The 14,831-nt window shown below is 32.5% G+C and overlaps 1 protein-coding gene across 1 annotated transcript in view; it reads left to right on the top strand.

Annotated features, from left to right (window-relative positions):
• ZSWIM2 (zinc finger, SWIM-type containing 2) overlaps window positions 1-14,831 on the top strand; it is a 20,464-nt gene that overhangs the window by 4,147 nt on the left and 1,486 nt on the right. Inside the window, exons 3-8 of the mRNA XM_012663642.1 lie at window positions 151-191; window positions 5,793-6,003; window positions 7,406-7,657; window positions 11,289-11,373; window positions 12,115-12,227; window positions 14,258-14,411. Coding sequence (XP_012519096.1) covers window positions 151-191; window positions 5,793-6,003; window positions 7,406-7,657; window positions 11,289-11,373; window positions 12,115-12,227; window positions 14,258-14,411 — 856 coding nt within the window. The remainder of the gene's footprint in view (window positions 1-150; window positions 192-5,792; window positions 6,004-7,405; window positions 7,658-11,288; window positions 11,374-12,114; window positions 12,228-14,257; window positions 14,412-14,831) is intronic.

Raw genomic sequence — 14,831 nt, 5'->3', positions numbered from 1 at the left:
AAACCTGGTAAGTTTTGGGTTTATTTATAACACTTTCAGCAATGAAAATCTTACAATTCTATTCCTGTTCTAAAAGTTTTAAAAAATAATGTCTTTTAAGGTTATGTCAAAAATAAATGCTTTAATTTTTTTTCTACTTGTGAATATTAGGATCTTATTGAAAAAGTTCAAGCTTCCAAGGAATCATGAATGTAAGTTTTAGGATTTTTTTAAAACTAATTTAAGGTTAACAAATATAAAAATGTTTTATTTAAACATATTCTAGAATTAGATGGTTTCCTAAAGATCTAGTAACTATCCATAGCCTAGCCTGTTACACTTAAGACATTTGGAACATTCTTCTTCTTTAATAAAAAATGGAACTTTATATGTCATTTTCAAACTCAAAGGCACTTAAAATCAGGAATGAAACAATGGCCAGCTATTAAGTAGAAAAAATTTCCCTTGTGTATTCTAAGAAAAGGTTACAGTGGTTTCTGTATCTAAATTATGTTAATTGTGAGAAAAATAGCAAATGTCATTTTTTAGATCCCAGAGACAGTGGGCATAGCACATAATTTCATTCAAAAGTGTTTACTGACAAATTATTTGCAAAAAAATATATTTTTAGAGTAAAAAATAGTTTTTAATTAAGTACTTGAGTTTAGAGTCCAGCACGTAGTTGTATAAGTTAACAATTTGAGAGTCCTCAAAAATAGAAGTGAAAGAAAAATAATTTTATTACGGGTCATTTAAATTTGTACATTTTATAATAAAGATACTGTCGTTATGAAAGTGTTATTGTACTTGCAGTTGAGAAGTTGTTTGACCTATACTAGACCTAAGAACTGCATTTTTAAATATATGAATAAATGTTTGTAATATTCATAAAGAATTAAAGTGATAATCAGTTTTCAACTTTTTCATTTCAAAGAGTATTGGTTTTGTTTAGGCAAGTTCATTTCCCCCCAAAGATTATATAGTTACAATCACATTAGACACATTTAAAAGTTATACCAGGTAACAAATTTATATTAGTGTTTCACAGGGATTTTTCTTTTGTTCTCTTCTTTCACTCTACATATGCTTTGGAAATGTCTCTCATTTTCAATGTCTCTGTTAACTCTTTATCAGTGATTCCCACATCTTATCAATAGACCAGTATTTCCCATTGCCTTCTGGGCAGCTCAATTTGGAGGTCCCACAGGCATTTTAAATAATAAATTTCCCCCATCTGTGCTCCCTTTTTGTATTACCTCCCTCACATATTGGCTTTCCTTTTTATTTCCTCTCCAAAACTAAAAACCTTGGGATTCTCTTGGATTTTTTTCTCTTTCATCCTCTTCTCCCATACATCTACTCATCCTATAAATCCTGTGTATTTTACATTCTGTCTATCTCTCAAGTGTTTCCATTTCAACATCCTTGTTCTCACCTTTCTTCAACCTTTCTCAGCCCTTAGTACCATTTTGTGTAGCATCCTTGTCTCCAGTGCCTGCACTTTGTACTTCCTCATTCACACTCTAGACAAAACAAAAGGTTCTTTCTAAAATTTCATCCTCTCCTTAATCCTTTCTCCCAATCCCTTCATGCGTGATGACTAGGTTATATGATTTCATACATATTGTTTTCTTTTCTGCTTCTCCATTTTATCCACCTGAAATTAAATGTTGACCTCCTCTCAAGTCTGTTATTCTCTACACTGTTTTTCAATATCATTTTCACGAACTTCTATACTAAGGCTGCCCAACAGAAATATTGAGCTACAAAAGTACTTTTCTAGTAACCATATTGTAAGAAGTAAAAATAAACAGGGGGAAATAATTTTAATAATATATTTTAACTTAACCCAATACATCAAAATATCCTGTCAACATGTAGCCAATATAAGAGTTATGAGCTATTTACTTTTGTTCATAGTAAGTCTTCAAAATCTAGTGTGTATGTTATACTTACAGTGCCTCTTAACTCCAGCACTGTATTGGAAATACTTTATCTGAATGCAGCCTTCAGAAAATTTTTCAGTTGAAAAATAGATTCATATAATACCCAAATCGTTACAAAGATAATTATAACTTTTTCAGTAACTTTAGATTATTAGGTTTAAATTTAAGTTAAAAACAAAATTTTTAATTTAACAAAATTAAGAATTCAGTTTTTCAGTCATCCTAGCCAAATTCCAAGTGCTTAACAGCTATATGTGAGTAATGGCTACCATGTTAGAAAGTGCAGCTCTACCCTATTAAATTCAGGAAATATTTATTGTACTGCATGTTAGCTAGGAACTCTGCTAGGTGCTTTTTATAAATGGAATCATAAAAGTTGCTAATTATTTGGATTTTTTATTTACAAAAACAGCAATTTCATATGTATCAATCTAATATTTTATGTTGTATTATTCTTTACACTTCTTAGAGAAACCATTCATTTAATCTACAGTATGGAATTTTTTAAGGTTTAATATTAACCCAATATATTTTGAAAATTTATACTTACTACTGAAACAAAGATTTCTCATATCTTTTGTATTTAAAAGAAGTTTTAGTTAGTTCACATTGAGAAAATCTTGTGTGCACAATATAATACTAGACAGTGTAGAAATATTCAAAGAAAGTAGAAGTCTTAATGACTTTGAAATTTATTTATAGGAAAGCTAGAATAAGCATACATGAAAATTAAAGTAATTTAAAGAAAGCTATAAACAATTATTCATTAGGATTATGTAAAGTATGTAAATAACTGTGGAGGGAATGGTTACTTGTAATGGAGGAGGAGTGTTTTGAACATCATTCGTAGATTCTCTTCTAAAAGAAATCAAAAGATAATTACCTACATTCTAGTGTTGCATATAAGAAACCTGAGACTCTCTTTTCTTTTTGAAGACCTAAAAAGATGATTTTATGAGAATTTTATTATAAGAAATATAAATAGTTTTTGAACACTGAAACATTCTTTTTCCCACAAATATTTTCCCAACAAAACCTAGATTTACCACCTAATCGTTTCTTCTAAATACAGTGACTAGTAAATGCCATCTGTTCCTTTTGTCAATTAAATATTTATGAATAAAATAAAAAATATATTAAAGAAAGTTTTTCTAAATTCCCACCACAAAGATATAATAAACTTTCTATCTTCTGCCTACCTTTTATGATTTTATGTTTATGTATGCCTAATAGTCTATTAGAATTCTGTGTTCTGCTTTTTTCACACACTGTTACTTTTATATTTTCAATGCTATGTAATCTGTGTAATTAAAGTCATCAAAAGCTAATATTCTACTGAATATGGTATATCATAAGTAATTTAACATTCTGACATTATTAGGCATTCCATTATTAGTTTATTTCTAACTACTTGTTATATTCTTTATATGAAGCTTTTTCTTCTTTTCAATTATTTCCTTAGCCTAAAGTCTCCTTAATTGGATTTTGGAGTAGAAGTGTTAATATTTTAATGTCTGCCTCCCATATGTATTGCCAAATTAAATTTCAAAATACTTTTGCTGATTTACAATGATTTCAGCAATATATCAATTTCTTCAAGTTTTGGTTTTTGGATTCATGTTTTAGGCACATTTTAACCGTAGTATTAATACTTAAGCCTACAAAGAAAGACCTTAATAGCATATTTAAGACCCCAACAAAAATAAAGACATATAGAGATATTCTGCCATGTTAGTAATATTCCTATAATTTTAGAAAAAAAGACAGTCACACAAAGCAAGAAAAATGTCAAATGCAAGGATCATAGTAATCTATTCATTCCTAGTCAATTAAATAAGAAAATAGTTTCCAAATTCTCTCACACATCTAATATTCCTTTATAGAAGATCTAAAATGCCTTCAAATAACATTTTTAAATACAAAGGAAATAACACAAGATAAACAAAGCATAAAATTTTATTTATTGTTGTTTATTCAGTAAATTTTATTCATTGTTTGTGTTTCATTCTTATTTTTAACTCACTTTTCTTTGATGCCAGTGAAATTGAATATCTTCCATTGCCTTGTATACTGTTTGTACTTCTTCATGTGGATTGTACTTTGGCTATTTATTGGGATAAAACTGCAAACTCTTCTTAAATATTATAGGGATTACTCCTTTTTGCAAATGTTTTTCTAATCTGTTATAAATCTTTACTCTCTATAGCTTTATTAAATTTTGCTATACATATATAATTTTTTGTGTTGTTAAATCTGAGCATTTTATATTATTTCAGTCCTTTAAGATTGTCTTTCTTCCATAGTATTGATAGTCTGGGGTGTTTTGGGTTTTTGTTTTCTACTTTTTTATTCTTATTTTTGTTCTTCATTATAGCATCCATGTATAGTTGTGTTGGTATAAGCTGGAGGTTGGCATTTGCTTTGAATTAGTTTTCTCCATATTGCTACCCTGTTATCTTAGTAATGGTATTGAATAGTCCTTCTTTTTCTCCTTGTTTCATAATGTTTGTTATATAAGAGCGTTCTTTATTGTTTGTATGACACATTGTAATGTCAGATAAGGTTAGCTGCCTTGCTTTTTCTTTCAGAATATTCTTGTACAATCTCATACATTGATTCTTCCAAACTGATTTCAAAAGAGTTTGTTTTGCCCTTTTATTTTCAAATTCATGTTATACCACACAGAATAGTTTATGGCAGCTCCTTTTATGAAATTTTATTCTTCTGTATTTCTGCTGCCCCAGAGAAACTTCTTTCCCAAATGCACCATCTTTTTTTCTTTATTTTCCTCTCCTTTTTTTTAGAGAGCAGATGTTGCTATGTCTCTGTGACAAATAGCCCTTTTCCTCCAAAGTAATGGTTAATTAAAGTGTGATACCCTCCCACAGTCCCCCTGCCACACCACCTCAGACAAGGAACAGAGGTTTCTGTATTTAAGTATAACTATGGTGTTTTCAGGATTTTTAGTGTTTAAGTGGGGGGTCTTTCCAGGAAAATGGAGATTTTCATTATCTTGCTAGTAATTTTTAATCTATATGTATTAAAGAATGCATAAAACGAATAGAACTCGGGGGACAAATAACAGCCAGCATTTAAATTATGGCATGTTAAGGAGAGGGAGAGGGAAAGTGAAGGAGCATTGGGATGGGCCAGAGAATAAAGAATCTAGGATGCCTTGGTCAAAACTATAGGCACTTAGAACACAATTTCTTATAAGGACAGCAGAATGAAGAAAATTTAGAATTCGAGGAATGCATATCCCAATGGTACAGGCAATATAGTTACTAATAGATTGTCCTGAGGAACACTGACCAAATCTGTGACAGACATGGCTACTGAGACACTCCTTTGGAAGGACACAAAACTGAAACAGGAAAATAGGCACAATTAATTAAGTCTTGCTCTTCCATTACACATTCACTCATTTGCTCATCTAACAAATACTAATGACCCCTGTTTCCTCTTTATGCATTTGTGCCCTATTTCTATTAATACTCTTGTATTGTATGTTGATAAAACATTTGTTTATGGACAAATGAACAAATGAACAAAATGTAAGACATGATTGTAACCCCAATCTAAGGATGAACACTATCATATCCAAAACCCTTACAATGCATTGTTTGCACTGACTCTTTTCAGTAACAAGAAAAAAAAAAGATAATTTTTATTCTTTTTAAAAATGACTCTTTTCTGACTTTTTGTCCCTAAAAGGAATACGAAGAAGTGGTCGGTGTCAGTGTAATAATGCAACCAAAACTGTCTCTCTGATTTTTGAAAGAAAATTCTAACTTTCAGCATAAGTTATTACATCTCTGTATCTCTGATTTTGCCACCAAATTTTAATAATTTGGGATTTTTCACTAGTTGCTTTCCAGTTGGGTCTCGTAGAAGGAGAAATAAATGACTTGCTACGGGGGATACATCGAGTTCAAAGTCCCCAACCAGGAACAAATGACGAAAATGCACATATTGAAGAAGACGGGTACATTAAACAGAAGGAAATTGGTTCAGAGGATATCTGCTCTATTTGTCAAGAGGTGCTTTTAAAGAACAAGCTTCCTGTTACCTTTTGCAGGTGATGTATTTTTCCTTTGAATTCTAAAAACTTATGAAAAATTCTAATTTAACATGCTTGTGATTGATTACATTATGAGACATGTTGATAGAAAAAAAAGAAAGCTTTACCTACAGCCAATTTATATTTAATTAACATTCTTTTGTTTCCTGACATATATGTTGTGAGAGGTCCTGTTCTTACTGTAAACATTTCTGAGCTACATTTTAACAGTGAAGATTAGAACAGAACTCCAACGGGTATGGTAGCTCATGCCTGTAATCCCAGCACTCTGGGAGGCTGAGGGGGGAGGGTTGCTTGAGGTCAGGAATTGGGGACCAGCCTGAGCAAGAGCAAGACCCTGTCTCTACTAAAAATAGAAAAATTAGCTGGCCATGGTGGTGCACACCTGTAGTCCCAGCTACTCAGGAGGCTAAGGCAGGAGTATCACTTGAGCCCAGAAGTTTGAGGTTGCTGTGAGCTACGATCATTCCACTGCACTCTAGCCAGAGCAACAGAGCAAGATCCTGTCTCAAAAAAATAAAAAAAAAAACAGAACTCCACAATTATTCCTTCCCACACTCTAAGTAATGAATGTAGGATAATTTTCACGTTTTTATTTTATACAAATGCATAAATGCCATGGCTTTTTGTATTATAGGTACAAAGAGTTTCCTGAAAGTAAAGATTATTTTACTTTGAAATTATAAAAATTATTTTTGGTTTTTCAAAATTCTATTTTTAAACCTAAATAATTCAAAATTTCACTTATGTACAATGTTTATTGACATTCTCATATTCATATTATTCTTCACAGCACCATAAAATTGAACTTAGAAAATTTAGGCAACCATTTGCTATCAAAATTTTTTATTCTTTTTTTCTCCTGATTATTTGACAAAATTTTTGCCTACACTGTAGTTTTTCTTGTGTCTGTTTACATTGCATATTGTAAAATTAACTTACCAAAATATTATTCGTCTTAGCAGGTATTTCTTAAGTATTGCTATGTATTATGTGATATCTAGAAAAATAAGGTGGAGCCCTACTCTCAGTGAAGCATTTTATTTAAAGAACAATGAATAATTATCATTTTGATTTTATTTTGTGTTAAGATTATATTTATTCTCTTTACAAATGAAAACTATTCTAATGATGCAAAATCTTCACCATTTCATTGGAATTGGGGAAAATTAATGTTTGGAATTCTGATGTGTTAAATTAAAGATGATAGATTGGATAGATTGTGTGTGTGTATGTGTAACTAAGCTGTATCTGCAAAATCAATTCAGGGTCTATTTTGGGGGGAATAAAGCTGGAAGCACAGAAAATTTTATTTATATAAATATATATAATATATACAGTGTATGTCTATAAAACTTTGCTGTATACAAATGGTAAACTCGAATTTTATTTCTGATAGGTTTGGCTGTGGCAATAGTATCCATATAAAATGCATGAAGATCTTAGCTAATTATCAGAATATGACATCAAACACTTCCATGTTGAAGTGTCCTCTGTGCAGGAAAGAGTTTGCACCATTAAAACTTATTTTGGAAGAATTCAAAAACTCAAGCAAACTTGTGACTGCAGCTGAGAAAGAACGACTGGACAAACACCTTGGAATTCCCTGTAATAACTGTAAACAATTTCCAGTTGAGGGGAAATGTTATAAGTAAGTGTCATCAGTAAAATTAAAAGCATTTTTTTTACATTAGGAAACTTCTAGCATTAGAATACCTGTCCTTTAGCCTGCCTTTTCCTACATATACTGTATTCAACTTATGTGATGGTTGCTGTAATAGGACTTCCAGACTGGTGATCTATAGCAGTCCAGTATCTAAGAACTGCCATCATTGTATTTTCTTCACTTGTGCCAGGGGATTGGCTTTGAACTTGGTCTAGGTTGAGTCTGAAGTAGCACCCATCCTAGAACCTTTGGACACAGGCTTTGTGCTTTGGCCTAGATGAATTTCCAAGCTTAGAGCCCTGGTTGATCTCTCACCCTCTGTAACTTTCTTTGAACCACCAATGAGGTCATTGCCAAAAGCTCCTAAGATTGAGCCAGAGTAATATTGACTAGATTAAATGAATATTTAATCAAGGTCCCCCTACTCCAAATTGCAACGGATGTGGGTTTTGTTTTCTTTCATATCTAATACCTCAACAATACCAGCAGAAACAAGGTAATTATTAGAGCAAATGATTTTCCCTACTTTTGTGAGTAACCTCCAAACTTTACCACAATTTCTACACTAAAACGTTAATTAATTCCTATACTTGGGAAATTGTATTTTCTTAGTTAAAAGTTTAAGTTAATGATATATTAAAAAGAAAATATCTTGCTACAATCTTTGTTAAAAATTTCTCTGGCATTCATCAGTTTACTTTTCAATCTTCCTGGAATTACATTATGATGAGCCCAACTTATATGTATATATATTTTTAAAACTCTCTTAAAATCATAAAACTTTTTTATGACCCCCAACAGCAAATTATACCTTTCTCCTTTTAATTTAGTCCTGTTTTCTGTATGTGTTACACAGAAGAAAATTAATTGTTAGGAAAAGTCTTTATTTAAAAATGGCTGGCCTGAGAAGGATCCAAAGGAGCATTCTAACTTGAGGAAGACGGGTAGGAATTTTATAAACATTTAGCAGGAGGGGTTCAGCTAGTTTCAGGAATGTTGGTTAAAAAAAGTCCTAGGAAAAGGAAGGACTTGATCTTTGGTATTAGCAGCCATCATTTGGGCAATTTAAACTTTCTCAAGAGGGATGGATAGGAACAGTAAGGGGCCAAGGTCTCATGTTAAAGGTGGAACTAGAAGGAACAGTTGTGAGGGACAAGGACATACAAGGGCCACAGTGTAAAATTCTCAGTCCTTACAGTCATGTGTTCCTCAAATGTTTAATGTACAGCTTTAGTAGATTATCTTAAAGATGGTCAAATCTAGCTTTTGAGTATTTTGTTGATGACAGCACACTTATCTGTCACTCTGAGTTTTCTGACTGCTCTTTCTGTCTTGGTGGATTATTCTTCCAACTACCCCTAAATAAATGCATTCTCCACTGTTCTGCTCCTTGCCCACTGGTCTACATTCTCCTTTGAGAATATCATCTCTTCTCATAACTTCTCCTCTGTGGATTTGGCTAACAAATTATTCATCTTTATCTCCATCCTTTTTTACAAAATAAAGAATGCATTTTCAACATTTGTGACTCCATTTTCCTTCTGTTCCTTCAAGTACTGACATTGTAGTCATCAGCCTGAAAAACCATTTCCAATAATAGTTTTAGGAATAGATTGAGTAGAAGACAAGATAAAGAAGGAAGCTTCTTAGTTCTTTTTTTTTTTTCAGAGACAGGCTCTTGCTCTATACCCAGGATGGAGTGCAGTGGTGCAATCACAGCTCACTGCAGCCTCGAACTACTGAGTTCAAGGGATCCTCCTGCCTCAGCCTTCTGAGTCATTGGGATTACAGGCATGAGCCACCATGTTCAGCTTCCGTTCCTTTTCATTAGAGTTTCATATATTAGCTACTTCATCTTTGAAGAGGTTAATTCCAAAAATATTAGATAGATGTTAAAATATTGAGATGCTTAACTTTTTCTAGCCCACCATACTTTGATGTATTGAATAAATTACACCATTTTTCTGACCCATTGATGTTAATTATTAAAAATCTTCTTTGTATCTATAAAGAGTAATAATGAATAAATTAGCAATTGCTTCTTCTAAGATGTCTGAAGGACATATTTTCTAAAATTTCTCATAGAAATAATCTTCTAAATCTTTGATAATTTGAATAGGAAAACAAGTTTATTTGACTACAGCTAAGAATATTGTTTAATAAATTATGCTTCTTCTAAGATGTCTGAAGGACATATTTTCTAAAATTTCTCATAGAAATAATCTTCTAAATCTTTGATAACTTGAATAGGAAAACAAGTTTATTTGACTACAGCTAAGAATATTGTTTAATAAATTATGCTGCAAATAAATTAAAATTCTCTGCTTATGGCAAGATTTTTATAGAAGATATAAGCTTCATATTGTGCTTGTGTGGAAAGTGTTTTTTTTAAATTTATCAGTAGTTTTTATTGAGACCCTTATGTATTTACCTTTTTCTATTCTGTGGGGAAAGAGAGAGAATATAATTTCCGTTTTCAAGAAGTATGCCACTGGCCGGGCGCAGTGGCTCACGCCTGTAATCCTAGCACTCTGGGAGGCCAAGGCGGGCGGATTGTTTGAGCTCAGGAGTTCGAAACCAGCCTGAGCAAGAGTGAGACCCCGTCTCTACTAAAAATAGAAAGAAATTAATCGGACAACTAAAAATATATGGAAAAAATTAACCGGGCATGGTGGCGCATGCCTGTAGTCCCAGCTACTCGGGAGGCTGAGGCAGAAAGATTGCTTGAACCCAGGAGTTTGAGGTTGCTGTGAACTAGGATGACACCACGGCACTCTAGCCCGGACAACACAGTGAGACTCTGTCTCAAAAAAAAAAAAAAGAAGTATGCCACTAAGTGTAACTCTAGCACTCATGAAACAATTGGAAAGCAACACTGAATAACCAAATGACAGAATATCTAATAGGCTGTAGATCCTATAGGAACTTAGAGAAAGAGATAAATACAAGCTAAGAAGGCATTATGGAAGGGGCATGTGGTGGGCAAAATAATGGCCTGCCAAATATGTCCACATTCTTAGGTCCAGAACCTGTGTGTAGGGTTGCATGTCATAAGGGAATTAAGGTTGTAGATGACATTAAGGTTTCTAATCACCTGACCTCGAAATATGGAAGTTATCCTGGATTGCGTGGATAAGCCCAATGTAATCACAGGGGTTCTTAAAAGTGGAAGAGGGGAACAAGAGAGTCAGAGGGAAATGTGGCTGTGTGGCTGTAGAAGAAAGGCAGAGGAGATGCTACATTCCTTGCTTTAAAGATGGAGGAAAGGGTCACAAGTTAAGAAATGCTGCTAGCCTCTAGTTGGAAAGGGGAAGGAAATAGATTCTCCCCTGGAGCCTCCAAAAAGTAACACAGTCCTGCCAATCCCTTGGTTTTAGCCCATTGAGACCCATGCCAAACTTCTAGCCTACAGAACTGTAAGATAATAAGTTTTTGTTGTTTATTGTTTAGTGTAGTAATTTTTACAGCAGCGATAGGAAACTAATACACAGTGTGACTTGAAATGAGGCTTGTCGTGTTTGGATAGTTCCCAGGTAATTTTGGTTAGAATTTATCACCCAAAACCATTACAATAATTGGATTTTTCTTTTGTATGTTTTGGTGTTTTGCATTTTAGGTGTACTGAATGTGTAGAATATCACTTATGCCAGCAATGTTTTGATAGCGGCTGCCATCTTTCTCATATATTTACATTTCGTGAGGTACAGTATCCATCTCGAATCTAATATGGTGTTTGTATTTGTCCTGTTGTAAAGCTAAGTAAGAATAAGAATAGATAACACTCTGTAATAGAACTGATTAGTTATTAATAAAAACCTAAAACCATATTTTAAGAGAACTCTTTATCATAGGGATGTACAAAACAACCAGTTCTTATATGGATAATTTATAAAATCCAACACAATAACAAACATCTGATGACATTACAGATAAATCTTAAGAACAGGAATTGTAGCCATTAAACTTGAAAATCAGTTTTTAAAAAGCTTTCAACATTACAAATCAGCTTATTGTAACATAGTGTAACATATCAAAACATTTATGGTTTCCTCTTAAAATCAGCAATAATGAAACATGGAATTTCATTGAGATCATTTGAAGTGTACACTTAAAAAGTATCTCCTGATGCTGAATAATAATGCTACCTTCTTCTTACTATACAAGATAAAATAAAAAATCCATAGTTATCATTCACATTTTTACCTTAAAAAGTAATGCCATTATAGTAAGTATGCAGCAGTATGTGAGACTGATAATTTGTAAATACTTAAATGTAGTAAAAAATAATACATATGTTTAAAATGATAAGTGTTATTCATATTATGTTTTGTTATGCAGCTTACTAATTTTAATCCATAAAATAAAAATGTCCATGATTTTCATGGAAGTTTTAATACATCTACTTTTAAGTTATTAATACATCTACTTTTTACATATTACAGAAGAGAAACCAAAGATGGAGATTACTAGAAAAAGGATCAGATGAAGTTGTAAAATATATAGATATTACAAATGAGATAGAAAAAAAGATGCCACATTTTCAAGAAAAGCAAGGGTGAGATTCTCAGTAGAATTAATATTTCTTGTATGACTTGGGATCCTCGAGTAATTTTTCAGTTTGAGTAAGCTTTATTCATCCCTTTATTTAGTAAATGTTTATTGAGCACGTCCTATATACTAGGTGACATGATAGCATGCAAATGAAGAGCAAGGCTCTAGGGTTTGACTGTCTGAATCCAATCCTAGTTCAACCACATGTTGTCTGTGTGACTTTTGAGCTAGTTATTTCATTTCTCTCTGCCACATCTGCCACTTTTTCTCCATCTTTAAAATGGGGATAACTGTAAAATCAACCTGATAGGAACTTTATGAGTATGAAATGAGTCAAATAATGTTATCTGTTATTACCATTAATTTTGTCAGAGATTGTACTAATAGGGAATATAGTAGTTTCTTCAGTAATCAAATAATCATCTAAATAAATGTGAAATTGAAACTTCCGTAAGTTATATAAAGAAAAGATATAGGGGGATTTGAGATTTGCTTTGAAATAATTATCTCTGGGGACAGGAAGTCTTTTTTGCTTCATTTTCCCTCTCTCTCTACCCCTACTCCCGACTCCCATAGAGAAAGAGTGCTGAGCAGGTTGGTCATATTTCAGAACATTGATTGGGCTGCTTACTAGTGGACAGGCCTGCAGGCCTCTTGCCGTACTCCTTTTCAGTTAAGCAAAACTAAACATGCTGTGTATTATTAACAGATTATGCACTTTATAAAACATGTACAAAAGAGACATTTTTAAAAGGATGAGATAAAATAGAAATTTAAAAAAATAGTTTCAGTGAATCAACCAAACAAAAATTGTGCTGGTTCTCACTAAATACATATGTGTACATATAATACACCCACATCCACACCCCCACACACATATACACATACACACATATATGTAAGTTTTTATCCAAACCCCCTTGGATATTTAGCCCATGTCCTGTGGATGCTCTGCACACATTGCAGATGAAAGATCTTGTGGGCATAAAATGAGGCTATACAAAGGCTCTACAACTCCATTTTCCCCGGCCAGGTATTACACTTCATCCTATTGGAATGATAAGTTGCATAACTAAGGGTTGGACCTAGGAGGTATTGGGGAGCAGGGAGTTGGGAAGGAGAACATTGGGGGAAGAAGGAAATTCCAGGCAGAGAAAATGGAATAAATAAAAGAAGAGAGTTTCAAGATTAAAAAAAAAAGTGGGTAGCAACGTTAAATGAATCCTAAAGATACACATTTTTAATTTAAATTATAGATGACCTTGGTAAAGGCAATTTGGGTAGTATGATGGAGATATATCTGGAGAATAAAAAGGAGTATGAACTTATCTGAAAATATATTTGTACTTTGTTCTAAATGGCTTTTGTATAATAGGAATACATCTGACCTTTTAACCAAGCTTTTGTTTTTAAATATTTGTTTTATCTGTTTTACCAGTTGCTAATGACATCAAATAGCAGTTAATTCATGTTCTATCATCTTAGTTATGTTGATCAGTACTTTTGGTACAAAAATGGGGTTGGTACTTTTAGAGTTATTGAAGTGGTGAGCATATGCCCCAGGGAAAACGAATTTCCTCCTAGATTATGATCTGCCAATTTACCATAGTAGCCTGGGATATTTAATGTGACTTACTCTACATTTGACTTCCTCCCAGATGACAGAGTAAATTGGGTGGTGTTTTTCTAAATACATGCCTCAGTATTGGCTTAGACTGAAATAAGTTGAGTATATGGTTCTCATCAAATTTTTGTTCTGGTTTTATTGACATTAAAGTGCAAATCAAAAATTTCAAGTTTATATTTTTGTTTGCTATGACTAACTAAAACTTTGTTCTTTATGAAGTTGGATCCATCTTGTTCAGGATCAATGTAATAGATTTTTTAACTTTATAATGTATGAGATTTATTATCTTTGCTTCAAGAAAAACTTGGTTTTGGTTACATGATTTATATAAAGATTATTTACCTATGCTATTGATTACAACCTGATAACATATGAACATTCATGTCTCTCTGCTTATTCTCATTCAGCCAGGTTTACACACCCAAACACATTGTAAAGTCACTGCCTCTCCTACTGATTACAAAGAATAGCAAGCTGCTTACTCCAGGCTACCAGTGTCGACTTTGTTTGAAGGCATTTCGTCTTGGTCAACATACAAGATTGCTACCATGTGCTCACAGGGTAAAAGTTACATCATTTTAGTTTGACTTTCCCTGTAGGGTCAATTTTTATAAATGAAATGATAGTTTAAATCTCTCTTTTTACTTTTTAGTTGTACTACATTCAGAGATGTTCAAATTGCACAATATGTGTAAAAGAACTGCTGCAGAGACTATTGAGAAGGCAGCTTCTGCCCCCTGAATATGTATTCCTATTGATTAGGACTCATTTCTATATATACTATCTACAAAAGATAAAATAGCACTTTAAGTTAGAATTCCTTTACATTAGTTATCTGTGGAAAGAAAAAGCTTATAAAATATTAACATTTTGCTAGTATTTTTATGATTCTTTAGATGAAACAGAAATCCCTAAATTGATATATGATTTATTAAATAGTTTATTATGTCATATAAACTCACTAGAATCAGTTTAATAACG

Source organism: Propithecus coquereli, unplaced genomic scaffold, assembly GCF_000956105.1.
Source record: "Propithecus coquereli isolate 6110/MARCELLA unplaced genomic scaffold, Pcoq_1.0 Scaffold82, whole genome shotgun sequence".
NCBI classification, from domain to species: Eukaryota; Metazoa; Chordata; class Mammalia; order Primates; family Indriidae; genus Propithecus; species Propithecus coquereli.
Note: the sequence above shows the minus strand (reverse complement) of the source record. Positions and strands in the feature narration are given on the sequence as shown.